Below are 13,144 nucleotides of genomic sequence, written 5' to 3'. Positions count from 1 at the left end.
CAAAGCACCTACCTGGCCAAAGAAGGAACCCGTTCAGATAAATAATTCCCACAAGATGAACAGAAAGGAAGCAAACTACTTTGACAGAAAAACAGCATTTTCTTACATTTGGCCATAGGCAGCTCACACTGTGGTCCTAGCTCCTCCTGAGCTCTGAGGACCACAGTGTGAAGCCAGCCAGGGAAGAAAGTCTGTGAGACTACCCAAAAAAGCTGAAAATGGAGCTGTGGCTCAGGCAATAGAGGGCTAGCCTTGAGCACAAAAGCTCAGGGATAGCACCCAGGCCCTGAGTTCAAGCCCCAGGAACAGCACTACACAAACAGATGTTCAGAGGATAAGTGAAGAAACAGGGTGCCTGGTAAAGCAAGTGGGGCTGCATTCCCTTAACCCCCCCCCCAGATTCGCCCGAGGCCCTGCTTCATTTGGCAAGGGTGGGATTTATGCCACCTCTACACAACAAACTCTGCCTCCCTGGGCAGCCAGAGTCTAATGGAGTTGGGGGTCAGCAATCCCTGCGCCCTCCACCCCTCCCGAGGAAGAAGGTGAAGTCTAGCCATGGCCACTTAGGCATGGAACCGTCTACTGATCCTGCCGCTCTGCCCACTGTTTCACTGAAATGGCTTTTCAGTTTTTCCCCAGCCTTCTCAGGTTGGAGATACTTTAGGACTTTTCTTCCCAAAGTTTCCCAATCCTGAGAATCATCTGCTAAGTTTGTTTCTCCCTTGTGAAGTCACCAACTGGAAGTTCACTTTCAAAGATGCCAACCTCCCTCTCCCTCCCCCTCCCCCTCCCCCTTCCTCTCCCTCTCCCTCCCCTCCTCTTCCCCCTCCCCCTCCCCCTCCCTAAGTTATGTACATTGTTTTTGGGAGTCCTGGGGCTTGAGCTCAGGCCTAGGCCACAGTTCCACCTCCAGCTTTTCTGGTGCTTAATTGGAGGTACAAATCTCAGACTTTCCTGCCCAGTCTGGCTTTAAACTGTGATCCTCAAATCTCAGCCGTGTGAGTAGCTAGGAATACAGAGGTGAGCCTCTGGCACCCAGCTTATATTTTTTAAGTGTGTGTTTTAAAACCAATAAATATCAGTAATAATGTTAACCTCAGAGTCTGAGACACTATTCTAATAAATGGATATGGGTGATTGTTATCTGGAAAGTTAGAAAATTCTACCCTAGAATAGTTCTCACCTTTTTGTGCATTAGAGAACTTTTTTTTTTTTTTTTTGCCAGTCTTGGGCCTTGAACTCAGGGCCTGAGCACTGTCCCTGGCTTCTTTTTGCTCAAGGCTAGCACTCTACCTCTTGAGCCACAGCACCACTTCTGGCCTTTTCTGTTTATGTGGTGCTGAGGAATCGAACCCCAGGCTTCATACATGCGAGGCAAGCACTCTTATCTCTAAGCCACATTCCCAGCCCAGAACTTTTATTTTCTTAAAGTGCTGATTGAATTGATCTGTCCAGGAATGAGGATTTAAATTTTTCCTTGGTGAGCCAGGTGATAGTGGCTTACACCTGTAAAATTAGCTACTCAGGAGGCCGAGACCTAAGGATCGTGGTTCAAAACCAAACCTGGTCAGAAAAGTCCATGATACTTTTTATCTCTAAATCACCAATTAACCTGCAAAAAACTGCAAGTGGAAGTGTAGCTCACAAGTGGTAGAGCACCAACACTATGTGAAAAAAAACCCAAGTGAGTGTGAGAAGTCTAAGCCCTAGAACTGACATAGAAAATAAAATTTCCTCAAGCAAGTTGGCTAGCCCTCAAGCTCAAGGAGTTGCTCTTCCTGTCAGAGCTGGAATTTCTAGCAGCCACCAGTGGAATGAGAAAGTGGGTGGCAAAGCCTAGGTCTCCCACCTTGTCACACACCCTCATTTGTCACCCATCATCCTCCCTCCCCACCTTCCAGTGGGCTGAGAGGCCAGACTTGTGGAGAATAAGGCATCTGCAGAGGTGATTTCCATGGCAGGCCTGTTTTCCTAATCGAAACTTGGCAAGTGCTTATTGACTTAAGGGAAAATAGGAAAGTCCCTTTGCACAAGAAATTGGCTGTCTTGGCATCTTGGCTCTAAGGTTCCAGTAACAGTACCACATCACTGGTCCTGTTTTGGTCTACAGAATACTGATCATTTGTACCTACACCACAGCTGTGCTGAGACTACCAGGAAATGTGATAGATCACGTATGTGGCTCACAACCTTTTAATTCTTGTTGTTTTGGGGTGGTTGTTTTTTTTGGGGGGGGGATTGGTCGTGGGGCTTGAACTCGGCCTGGGCTTTGTCCCTGAGCTCCTCTTCAGCTCAAGGCCAGCGCTTTGCCATTGAGCCACAGTGCCACTTCCCGTTTCCTGGTGGTTAATTGGAGATGAATCTCATGGGCTTTCCTTCCCGGGCTGGCTCTGAACTTTGATCCTCAGATCTCAGCCTCCTGAGTAGCTAGGATGACAGGCGTGAGCCACAGGCACCCACCTTCACAGCCTTTAATTCTGAGGTGTGTTGAAGGCCCACATAGCTTAGTAATAGATAAATTAATGATCTTTTCCACTTCCCACCTACCCCATTCCCCTCAGTCCTGCCCTCCAAACTGCAAGTAAGAGAGAACTCTTGGGCAAATGTTGGAACCCAGGAACAGCGATCTTGCATTATAAAAGAAACCTTCAACTTGTTTCTTGGGCAAAATATTTGAGCATGTTGCTCTCAGCCGCACAGCTACAGACTTCAGTGTGGTGTCTGTGCTGCTTGTTGGGGGGGGGGGTGAGGAAGGTCCCCATTCTGGCCCCCAAGTTGAAAGAGGAAATTCCCAGCCCTGCCCTGGTCTCTGGGAGCACATGCTGGTGGTGATGGGTGTGGCCCAGGCCTGGCCCTTTTGCACTTCCTGTGTCTGTCCCACATGATTAGCTCATGGAAGGACAATGTCCTGATGAGGAAGATAAAACAGGAAGTGTGATTCCCATTTTTTAAAATATAACTTTATTGCTATTATTATGGCGTGGTACTGAAGAGTTGTCATTTTATGAGTCAGGTAATGAGTCCATTTCTTTTTGGACAATATCGCCCTTTCTCATTCCCTGAGTTTCCCCTGCCACTGCTCCCCCGATTCCCATTTTAAGAGTGAGTAAAGGAAGCTGGGCACTGGTGGCTCATACCTGCAATCCTAGCTACACAGGAGGCTGAAATCTGTAAACCAAGGTTCAAAGCCAGCCAGAGCAGTAAAGTCCATGAGACTCTTTTCTCCAACTAAGCATCAAAAAGCCAGAATTGGAGCTGTGGCTCAAGTGGTAGAATGCTCGCCTTGAACACAAAGCTCAGGAACAGCACCTAGGTCCTGAGTTGAAGCCCTAGGATTGGCACGCACACACACACACACACACAGAGTAAAAAGTAAGTAAAGGAAGCATAGATCCATGATCTTCATCAGCATAGCACAATTAGAGTTAGAGCTCAGCAGTTTGGTTCATGGCCTGTTATAGCCATATCATTTTGAGTGAAAGAGAACCACAGCTTCCCAGCCGAGTGGATGTGTTTCCGGAGTTGGTGGGGCTTCTGAGGAGCTCACATTCAGTGCTAAGGATTCTCTAGGTACAGTGGGATGGGGTGGAGGGACACATTGAAAATGGCCTTCAGGAACTTCCAGTCCAAAGGAAAAATTTACAAGAGTAACATCTTAATTAAAGAGACCATTACTAGTTCTGGGAGATGTGGAGCTGTTGAAAATCTCACCCCCCACTGGGTACCCATAGTTTACCCCTGTAATCCTAGCTACTCAGGACGCCAAGATGTGAAGATCACAGTTCTAAGGCAGCCTAGGCAGAATAGGCTATCAGATTCTCATCTCCAAATTAACCAATAAACAAATAAATGAATAACTGAGAAGCCAGGGCAGAGGTGTGGCTCAAGTGGTAGAGTGCCAACCTTGATCAGAACGGACAGTACCCAGTGTTAGCATTTCCCTAGCCCCAGATCCACCCAGACCTAATGAGCCACTCCTATTCACTGCCTACCTAATTCCCCTTTACCCCCAGAGAAAAGCTGCCACCTGGATAAAGTGCAGATGCCATGTAGCTCCCTCTCCCGTGGGAGCTGTGGCCCCACTAATAAACCTTATGAACCTTTTTCTGTCTGTGATTATCTCCGCAAGGTCCTCTGGGATGGCCGGGAAATATCCTTTCACCCAGGCCCCAGGTTCAAGCCCTAGTACCTGCACACAAACACACAACAACACATGCACAAAGAGGATCTAGCCTCCATTCCTGGTAGAGAAAAAGACATTTGGGGAGAGGAAGCAGCATGGAAAACGCCTTGTGGCACGTACGTCCTTGAATTAGGAAGCTTGGAATGACTGGGTTGGAGTGAAATGGAGTGTTTGGAAGGGAAAGATGGGAGAAGAGGACTAAGAAGGACATTTGGGGCCAACGGGTTGAAGAGCTTTGATAGCTTAAGGGGTTTAGTAAAATCCACTAGGACTTAACAAAGATGGATACAGCTGCATGGTACTATAAACAGTGCAGGGTGACTAAGATGAGGGCTAAGAGGAGTTGGCTGCTGGAAAAAGCTGAGAAACTTAAATAGCCTGGATCTAGAAGGATCTGGGCATAAGGTGGGGCTTGGGAAGGTACCTGGTCAGGGTTGTTTTTTTCTGTAGCTGCAGGTGTTCTCTCCTAAGCCTATCTGTTACTGGTGTTCTGGCCTAGGGAAGCAGACATTATCAGAGAGTGAAAAGCCAGAACAAAAAGATTTTTTCTTTTTTTTAAATAGAAAGGTGACGATATTGGGGGCCTGAGGTTGCAGGAGAACCCCTTGAAAAGCCATGATGGAAATGGACGGGGAGAGGAAGAAGCTGTATTTGAACTAGGGAAGATCTCGGGCAAAATGAACCTTAAGGCTTCACTGTGGCAAGGTGTTAAGGCCACAGACGACTCCTTCATTTCCCAAGCTTTGTTCTTCATGGACAGTGAAACCCCGCATATTCTTGCTGCTGCTGCGTAGGTGGGAGCTTGATGCCTAGCCGGAACCAGGGCAGACTTCTGGCGGTGAGCACACAGATGGCCTGGGAATGGGGAGGGCTTTGGAGGGAAGAGCAGGTTGGGATTAGGGACGGGTTTTCTTGGGGTGGGTGGAGGGCAGGGATTGTCAAGAATGGGCTTGCTAGGTAGGTGGATCTGCATTAGGGGATACTAAAGAAATCTGGCCCAATCTAAAACTTGGGTCCTTAAAATGATGTCAACACTTGCACCTTATCAGAACATAGGTGCTTGGGTTTTAATTCTGAGATTTATTCATTTTCAAGATCCAGAATCTCCTAACTTCCAAACCAATCTAGGATCAAATTAAGAATAGCCAATTAGTAGTCAGGTATGTGGGGTGGGGGTGGGGTATTTAGAGGTCCCTGCAGAAGTTTACAAGTTTTTGTTAACATATTCCCTTGATTGTAGAATGAAGGGCCATCCATCTACTGTATAATTTTTTAAATGCAAATAAGTATAAGGAAACTCAATATAACCCATAATTCTAGTGCTTTCAAAGAGTCATTTGTAAACTTTTTGGTGTGTTTATTTTCTGGGCATACAGATAACGTAGTTATTAGGGTCATGTCGTATGTACATTTAAAAAGTCTGTTTCCCCTAACTATGTTGTAAACACTTTCACATCATTAAAAATTCTCCAAGAATAATTCTAATGTCTGTATTTTATTATGTGCATGTCACATGAACATTCCCTATGGTTTCTAGATTTTCTATGTGATACACTTGGCACTACTGTACAACTTTGTGCATATCTTTCTGGCTGGGTACTTTGTTATTTTATATTTTTGGCACGGGAGTTTAAATTCAGGGCCTTATGTTTGCTAGGCAACCATTCTGTTTGAGCTACATCTCTAGTTCTTTTTGCTTTAGTTTTTGGATAAGATCTAACTTTTTTGCCGGGGTTGGGCCTCAAACTTTCACCCTCCCAGTCTGCCTCTGGAGCAGTTGGAATTAGCTTCACAAGCCTAAAACAACTCTTTTTAAAAGAGCAGTTTCCTGGAAGTGGCTTACTGAATCCAATAATAACATTTCTGAGACCCCCCCCCATTATATATTATAATGGTTTCCAGAATGACATTTATGGTCCCACCAGTCATGTGTATATAGATGTGTGTTCCAGTTTACTAACTACATCCTTGCTCTTGTTAGAATGCTTTTCTTAGTCTTAAATACTTTCGTATGTAAATATGGTTATCTCTTTGTTCTTTCAGCTTTATTCTGAGACAGATCCTCCCCCCCCCCCCGTTTATTTATTTATTTAGTTGCTCAAGGCTAACACTCAGCCACTTGAGCCACAGAGCTGGCCTTTGTCTCTATGTGTGTGTTGCTGAGGATTCGAACCCAGGGCTTCATGTATATGAGACAAGCACTCTTGTCACTAGGCCATATCCCCAGCCCAGCCCCCCACGTTGATGGGGTCCATAGTGTGTTTGGTGTCCACCCTCTCCCCTCACTTCCCACCCCCCACCCCTAACCCAGGGCTTCCAGTATCAGAGGTGCTCTACCACCTAGGCCACAACCCCAGCCCGAGGCGCTCAGTCATAAAGTTTGTTTCCAGAGGCAATGCGTGGGACTCACGGGCCAGCACCAGATGTGCACGTGGAGAACAGAGTTGAGGGGTGCAGGCAAGGGGAGGCCAGGTCTGGGCCCAGGCTGAGGGTGCGGTGAGGAGGAGTGAGCGGACCCACAGCATCAGGACAGCGGGGCGCGGAGGGCAGCAGCCGGGAAAGAACGGGAAGAGGCGGATTGCGGCCCAGACACCCGAGTGCACTCACGGGAAGGGATTTCCCTCTCCACCTCCCTTTAGGTGAGACCCTCCGCCTGAGCTCACCTGCGGGCCGGTCCACACGACGTCCCCCCGCCGCGCCTCCCCGCCTCCGCGGGCCCCGACGTGGACCGGCCGGCCAGGCTTGTCCGTGGGGACCCGAGGCCCGGGCGACGCCGCGAGGTCAGAGATGGTGACGGCGGTGACCGGGCCCCGCGCGCGCACTCACCCGGCCGCGGGGCGCTGTAGGCTTCGCCCTCACCGCTGCAAGTGGAGGCGCGGGGCGCCGGCCCCGAGGGGGAAACCGAGGCCTCGAGTCCATGCCCTCCCCGCCCCCCTGTCTCCCCCGACCGACGGCCGCCGGACGAGGGCCCGGGGTGGAGGAGAAGCGCCGGCCTGCGACGGGGAGGGCGACGGGGAGGGCGCGGGCCGGGGAGCCGGGCGGCCCAGACCCCGGGGAGCCTGCAGAGCGGGGAGGCGCGGCGTGGGCGTCCAGGCTACGTGTACCCGTGCGCACAAGTGCACGCACACACAACGTGCGCACACGCGCGCACACACAAGACCTACGAGCCAGAGACGTCATGGACAGCCACCCTGGGTCCGGACTCCGTGCCGGGCGCTGGGCGGGGGAGCTTGGCGTGTCACCCCCGCACTCGCCCTCGGGGCGACGGGGAAGCTGACGCACAACCCTTGCCCAAGACCTCAGGCTGGGCCAGGCCAGGCGGGCCGCGGCCCGGGGGCTGCCCACGTGGCGCCCGGGAGGAGGCAAGATGGCGGGGCGGGGCTCGGCTCGGGGGCGTGGCTCGTCCGGGGCGGGGCCTGGGCCGGAGGAGGCGTGGCCGGGCCCGGAGGGGGCGTGGCCCGGTCCTGGCGGGCCCGGGGCCGCGGAGTCTGGCTCCGGAGGCGTGGCCTGGGACGGCGGGGGCGTGGCCTGGCCTGACGGGGGCGTGGCCCGGCGCCTGGCAGGCCCGGGGCTACGGGGACTGGCGTCGCGCCCGCGAGGTTGCCGCGGGTCCGCACCTGTTGCCGGTTCCGCCCGCAGTCCAGATCCCCGGGTCCCGGGAGACGCCCGCGGCCTGCAGGACTTCCGGGCCCGGCCCCCCGGGGAGCGCGTGGCCCGCCCGCCTCCGGGGTGCAGAGGTGGGGGTGCGGGCGCCGGGGGTCCCCGGAGGTCAGCCGGGCCCGCCCCCCACCCCCTCCCCGCCGGCTGGCCATCTTTGAAAAGCTGCGCCCCCCTTCCCCCGAGCGCCGCGGCGGGGTCGGGGCCCCTCCGGCCCGGTGCGGACGCTCGAGGGCGGCCCCCCCCGCGCCCCCCGGGGCTCAGGCGGCATGGCCTCCGGTAAGTGCGGCGCGCGTGCCGCGGGGAGGGCGGGCGGCCGGGTCCCCCGGGGAGGCGGGCCCCGCACGCGCCGGCCCTGCGGGGCTGGGGTTCTCCGTCCTCGCCCCGCGCGGAGCTGGGGTCCGCGGGCGGGGGAGAGCCCTGGGGCGCGGGCCGGGCCGAGTCGGCCGGGCGGGCTCGGGCTCCGCCGAGAGCCTGGGATCCCGCGCCGGAGGCGGACTCGGGCCCGGCGGGGCTGCTCGTGGGCGTTGGGGGTCAGCCCGGTCCCCCGGCCCCCACCCCCCGGGGCCAGGCACGCCAGCCACGTGGCTCCGGGGACCCCGGAGCGGGGCGGGGGCGCCGCGGGCCCGGGGGTTGCCTAGACAACCTCCGCCTCGGCGGCCGGGCCTCTTCCGCCGGCGGGGCGCCGCTTCCTGCCCGGTCGCCGCCGCCGGGGCGGGGCGGAGGAAGGGGCTGGAGGTGGCGGGCGGAGCCGGGACCCGGCCGCCGCCGCCGCTCCGACTCCCCGGCCGCCGCCCGCGCTCCAGCCATGGCCTCCCGGCCCCCCGGCCCCGGCAAGCCCAAAGCCAGGGGCTCCTTCCGAAAGCGGGCCAGCCTGCAGGCCTCGCCCGCCTTCCCAGGTGAGCGCGCGCCCCGGGGCTCCCGGCCCGGGCTCGTCCCGCGCCCCGGGCCCGCCCGGCCCGGCCCCTCGCCGGGGCCGCCCCTTCCCCCGCGCCCTCGGGGCGCCAGGGCCCCCGGGCCACCACCCTGGGACCCGCCGGGGCTGAAGGCGAGGAGACGGGGAGGGGCCTCCCGAGGCGTCCCCGCGGGGATGCCGGCGGCCGTCCCCGCGAGCGGGCGTGGGTGTGGGTGCAGATGATGTGTGCGCGCACACGTGTCTGCGTGTGCGGATGCGGGGACTACGTGTGTGTAGCGTGTGTGCGTGGAGTGGCGGGGTGGGAGGCGCGGGTCGGTTCGCCGGCTGGCCGTTCTGGTTGGTGTCTGTGGCTGGTGCCTGGCGGGCTCCAGGTCTAGCACCCCTCTGGCATGCTGACATCGGGGCCCCCCACACGCCAGAGCTGGGGCTTCCCAGTCACTGCCTTCTGTTTTTTGTGCTTGAAGCCTCCTTGGGAGGCTGTGTGTGCGCCTTTGCACCCTTTGGTTTGGTTCCCACTGTGTGCTGTGTGTGCGCCTTTGCACCCTTTGGTTTGGTTCCCACTGTGTGCTGTGTGTGCGCCTTTGCACCCTTTGGTTTGGTTCCCATCCCAGGCGTCTCTGCACCGTTTGGAGCTGGTGGCATCTTGCGGCTGTGCCCACCTCGTTGAGGGCTCTGTGGTTCCCCCGGAATGCCTGCTGTCCCCAGGACAGCTAAGGAAAGACCCACCCTCATTTTAGTGCTGACCTGCTCTTGCGGCCACCCTTATCTATCTCCTGCCTACCTCTTCCTGCCATTGGAGATGCCTGGTTGGATGGAGGTCTGTGCTGTCTTGAGGGTCCGTGTTGTGTTCTCTGTGCCATCTAGAAGGTGTGGGTCCTTAGGCTATCTCTCAATTGCGTGCCTTATTAAACCAGAGACCTTGAAGATAAGCACACCTTTTACTGGGGTCAAAGCCTTAGACCTCTGTCTACTTGGCAACCAGTGAGGAGGCTTCGTGACAATGAGAGGTCAGAATCTTGGAGTTGTTAGCTTTATGTGGTGCAACCCCTTCTGGCTTTTGGTGGAGTCCATTGTGAAATGTGGGTATGTCTGTGTTAGTGATGGAGCCAGGATCCTCCAGCTCTCCTAGGAGAAGGGACCACCAGCGTGTGCTCAGTCTTCTAGCCTCACCTAGGAGACCCAGGAGGCTCCTGCCTGTTTGTCTCCTCCAGCAGCCCTCTGCAGTGTCTTGGCAGGCCGGCTGCTAGAACCTGTCCTAACCTCGCCCGACATGGCTGCGGAGGTCCCAGGTCACCAGCTAGGAGGGTCCCCCTTCTCTTGAAGGGCTTAGAAGTGGTCTATGGCCAGATGTAGGGAGGAAACACATAGGGCTTGAGTTTGGGGGTGAAGAAAGGGCTTGCAGTCTGGGCATAGGCAGGTGCTCATCTTTCCTTCTTCTTCATATACTCTTCTCTTTTCCAAGTAAGATGGAATCACCTCATTTCCAGCCCTGCCAAGTTCTGTTCTCCTTATTGTTTTCCCTACCTAGCGGCCTTGGCCCTGATTTGGAGTGAGAGAACAAGGGCTCATGCATGACATGCTTTGAGGGCCCCAGGAGCTCCTAATTGCAGTTATTGCCGGGCTCAGAGCCTGTATCTTTCCGGAATACTTCTCTAGCATTTTTTTCTGTGAGCCATGGAGGCTGCAGCTTGTTGACAGCCCAAACCCTGAGATGAGCAGAGCAGAATCAAGTATCAGTCCTGTGTGTGGCAGTACCTTTCCTGAAGTGCTGTGGATAGACTAGTTGTTCCCGCCTTGACAGTGGGCTTGCAACCGGTTAGGTGTAGGGGCCATGAAGTCTCCTTAACTGACCCTATCCAGATGTAGCCATAGGCCCAGCTGCCAGCCAACTCCCTTCCAGAAAATCCTGTCTTTCCTGAGAAACCCTGTAATCAGGGCCCAGGGGTTAGTGGTAGGCAGAGGCGGCCGGGCTGGAGCTGCAGAGTTTGGAGAGAAGGACTGCTTTTCTCCTCTGCTACCTTTTGGCCAGCCAGGCCCTGCCCAGTCCTTGTCCCCTAGGGCTGAGGTTTTAAGGAGGTTTGGTTCCTCCCTCCCCCCCTTGGGAGTCCCGTACGTGGCTGGCCTCCTTGGCTTGGAAGAGGTTAAGGCCCTCCCTATTAACTCGGGTTCCTCTGTCTCCCAGTTCCTGTTTCTTCCCTGGGTTTCTTGGCTCCCCCGAGCTTCCCCAGCCCCTGTGTGGTGTGTGGTCATCCCAGGGTCTCCCCTGCTTGCAGCTGCACTTGGTACAACCCAAGCCGGCCCCTGAGCTGTCCTAGGGGACCTGCTACAGCTTCCCTCGAACAGGCGGGCAAGGGGCACAGGGCTGCTGGTCTGAGTGCCTCAACTCTGCAGGTGGGGTCCGGGCAGGGACCACGGCAAGCACGTAGCTGGGTCTTGGGGTTGGTAAGCGCGTCCCTCTTCTCTTTCTCCAGCTTGGGACCAGACTTAGGGGACTAGGGAATGAGCACAGAGACCTTAAGGCATGCTACTTGAACAGAGCCGCCATTCCTCCCTTAGGTCAGGGTGGAGGGGGGATAGGGTGCTAGAGGGGAGCCCTTCCCAGCTAGAGGGGAGAGCCTGTCGGGGAGGCTAGGCTGCTGGAACCCAGAAAAGGTCCTTTCCAGTAGACAAGCAGCTTTAAGGCCTTTAGTGTCAGGCCACCTGGCAGTCCAGATGAAGAGTTCTGCCCTTGATGGAGGAGAAAGACCCCTGGTTCTAGTCTCCCCTTCCCTGGGGCCCTCCCTGGGGCCTCTAAGTGGCGCGCTGTTTGTGGTGGCTCCCTTTGGAGGGGCAGCCAACAGTGGGAGGTGCAGGCTGGGGCCAGGCCACATCTTGGCAGCCCTGGGGTCCTGGGGAGAGAGCAGGCCTCCAGGGAGGAGACAGGGTTCCCTGCCAGTCAGGTCCTTCTTTTCCCTGAGGACTGCTTCCCTGGGGCGGGACTGGGTGTCCGCAGTGGCTTCCCCAGCCTGTAGGTCTCCCACAGCAGGCAGAGACCCGCACTGTGTGTGGAAGATCTGCTGGTCCTGGATTAGCCCCTGACCGCGGGGGCCGAGGGGTCCCCGCTAGGGCCGTCCGCGAGTGCCTGGCACGTGCATGTCTGTAGAGCGGGTTCTCCAAGCCTCAGCCAGCGCACAGGGCTGTCTGGTGAATGAACCTACGCATGCCAGGAGCAGACGAAAGACCTCCACCCCGAGCCTGGGATGGTGAGGGCCCCTGTGCAGGCGCAGGGCGAGGATGATAAAGGGGCCCTGTGTAGATGCAGGGGCGAGGATGATAAAGGGGCCCTGTGCAGATGGGAGGGCGAGGACCTGGGGAGCCCCACTGACGCGCTTCTCTGCCTCTGTGGAGGAATCGCCCGCTCCCCAGCGCTGACCTCTGGGGGGGACTGGCCTGGGGCGAGGGCACCTGAGCTCTGCACCCCCCCCCCCGACTGTGGCCTCACTCTCTCCGCAGAGGCTCGGGGTGGTCTGGGGGCCCCTCCGCTGCAGTCCGCCCGCTCCCTGCCGGGCCCTGCCCCCTGCCTCAAGCACTTCCCGCTCGACCTGCGCACGTCTATGGATGGCAAATGCAAGGAGATCGCCGAGGTAGCCCTGGGGCCCGCCCTGCCCCCCGCCCCCCGCCCCCGGCCTCTGCCCCCACGACCTCCGCCTCAGCCACCTTCACCTCTCGCCTGGCTGTCCCAGATCCTCTTCCGGGAACCCTGGCTCCTGCCGCCCTGCTGTCGATCCCCACGTCCAGGCTTGGCCGGGGAGGGCCCAGGGCAGAGGATCTGGGGGCCAGGCCACGCGACCGTCCCTCCTGCCCCCCTTCCCCCCCAGGAGCTGTTCAGCCGCTCGCTGGCTGAGAGTGAGCTCCGCAGCGCCCCGTATGAGTTCCCAGAGGAGAGCCCCATCGAGCAGCTGGAGGAGCGGCGGCAGCGGCTGGAACGGCAGATCAGCCAGGATGTCAAGTGAGCCGGGCGGCCAAAGGGGGGAGCTGTGGTCTGCCTGGAATCCCGCCTCTCCGTCCCCCTCCTCCCGTGCTCTCCTCCCTCTGGGAGGCATTGGAGAGCTCGTTCAGACTACTGGAGTCTGCTTAAATACTAGACCTGTGTGTAGTCCCGTGACGACATGTGACAGTCCTCAGAGGACACCTGGAGGCCCCCCCCCCCCCCCGCTCTGCTGACCCCGTGTCCCCCTCACCTCTAGGCTGGAGCCAGACATCCTTCTTCGGGCCAAGCAGGATTTCCTGAAGACCGACAGTGAATCGGACCTCCAGTGAGGGCAGAGGGGCACAGGGAGGCGGGGGGGGGGGGTTGGGGGGGGGCTGGGGCCTGTCTGGCCCCGCCATGCACACCCACCCCTTGCCAC

At 57.1% G+C, this 13,144-nt stretch overlaps 1 protein-coding gene across 5 annotated transcripts in view; it reads left to right on the top strand.

Annotated features, from left to right (window-relative positions):
* Ampd2 (adenosine monophosphate deaminase 2) overlaps positions 1–13,144 on the top strand; it is a 34,396-nt gene that overhangs the window by 15,471 nt on the left and 5,781 nt on the right. The window contains exons 1-4 of one of the 5 annotated variants that reach the window (XM_048363090.1): positions 2,156–2,174; positions 12,249–12,379; positions 12,614–12,744; positions 12,983–13,051. In XM_048363090.1, coding sequence (XP_048219047.1) covers positions 12,350–12,379; positions 12,614–12,744; positions 12,983–13,051 — 230 coding nt within the window. In that variant the 5' untranslated portion in view covers positions 2,156–2,174; positions 12,249–12,349. Of the gene's footprint in view, positions 1–2,155; positions 2,175–8,069; positions 8,120–8,633; positions 8,740–11,878; positions 12,380–12,613; positions 12,745–12,982; positions 13,052–13,144 lie in introns of those variants that run through there. The other 4 variants (XM_048363086.1, XM_048363091.1, XM_048363089.1 and 1 more) reach the window with 4 other exon arrangements.

The sequence above is a fragment of the Perognathus longimembris genome, chromosome 15, assembly GCF_023159225.1.
Source record: "Perognathus longimembris pacificus isolate PPM17 chromosome 15, ASM2315922v1, whole genome shotgun sequence".
Classification (NCBI taxonomy): Eukaryota; Metazoa; Chordata; class Mammalia; order Rodentia; family Heteromyidae; genus Perognathus; species Perognathus longimembris.
Note: the sequence above shows the minus strand (reverse complement) of the source record. Positions and strands in the feature narration are given on the sequence as shown.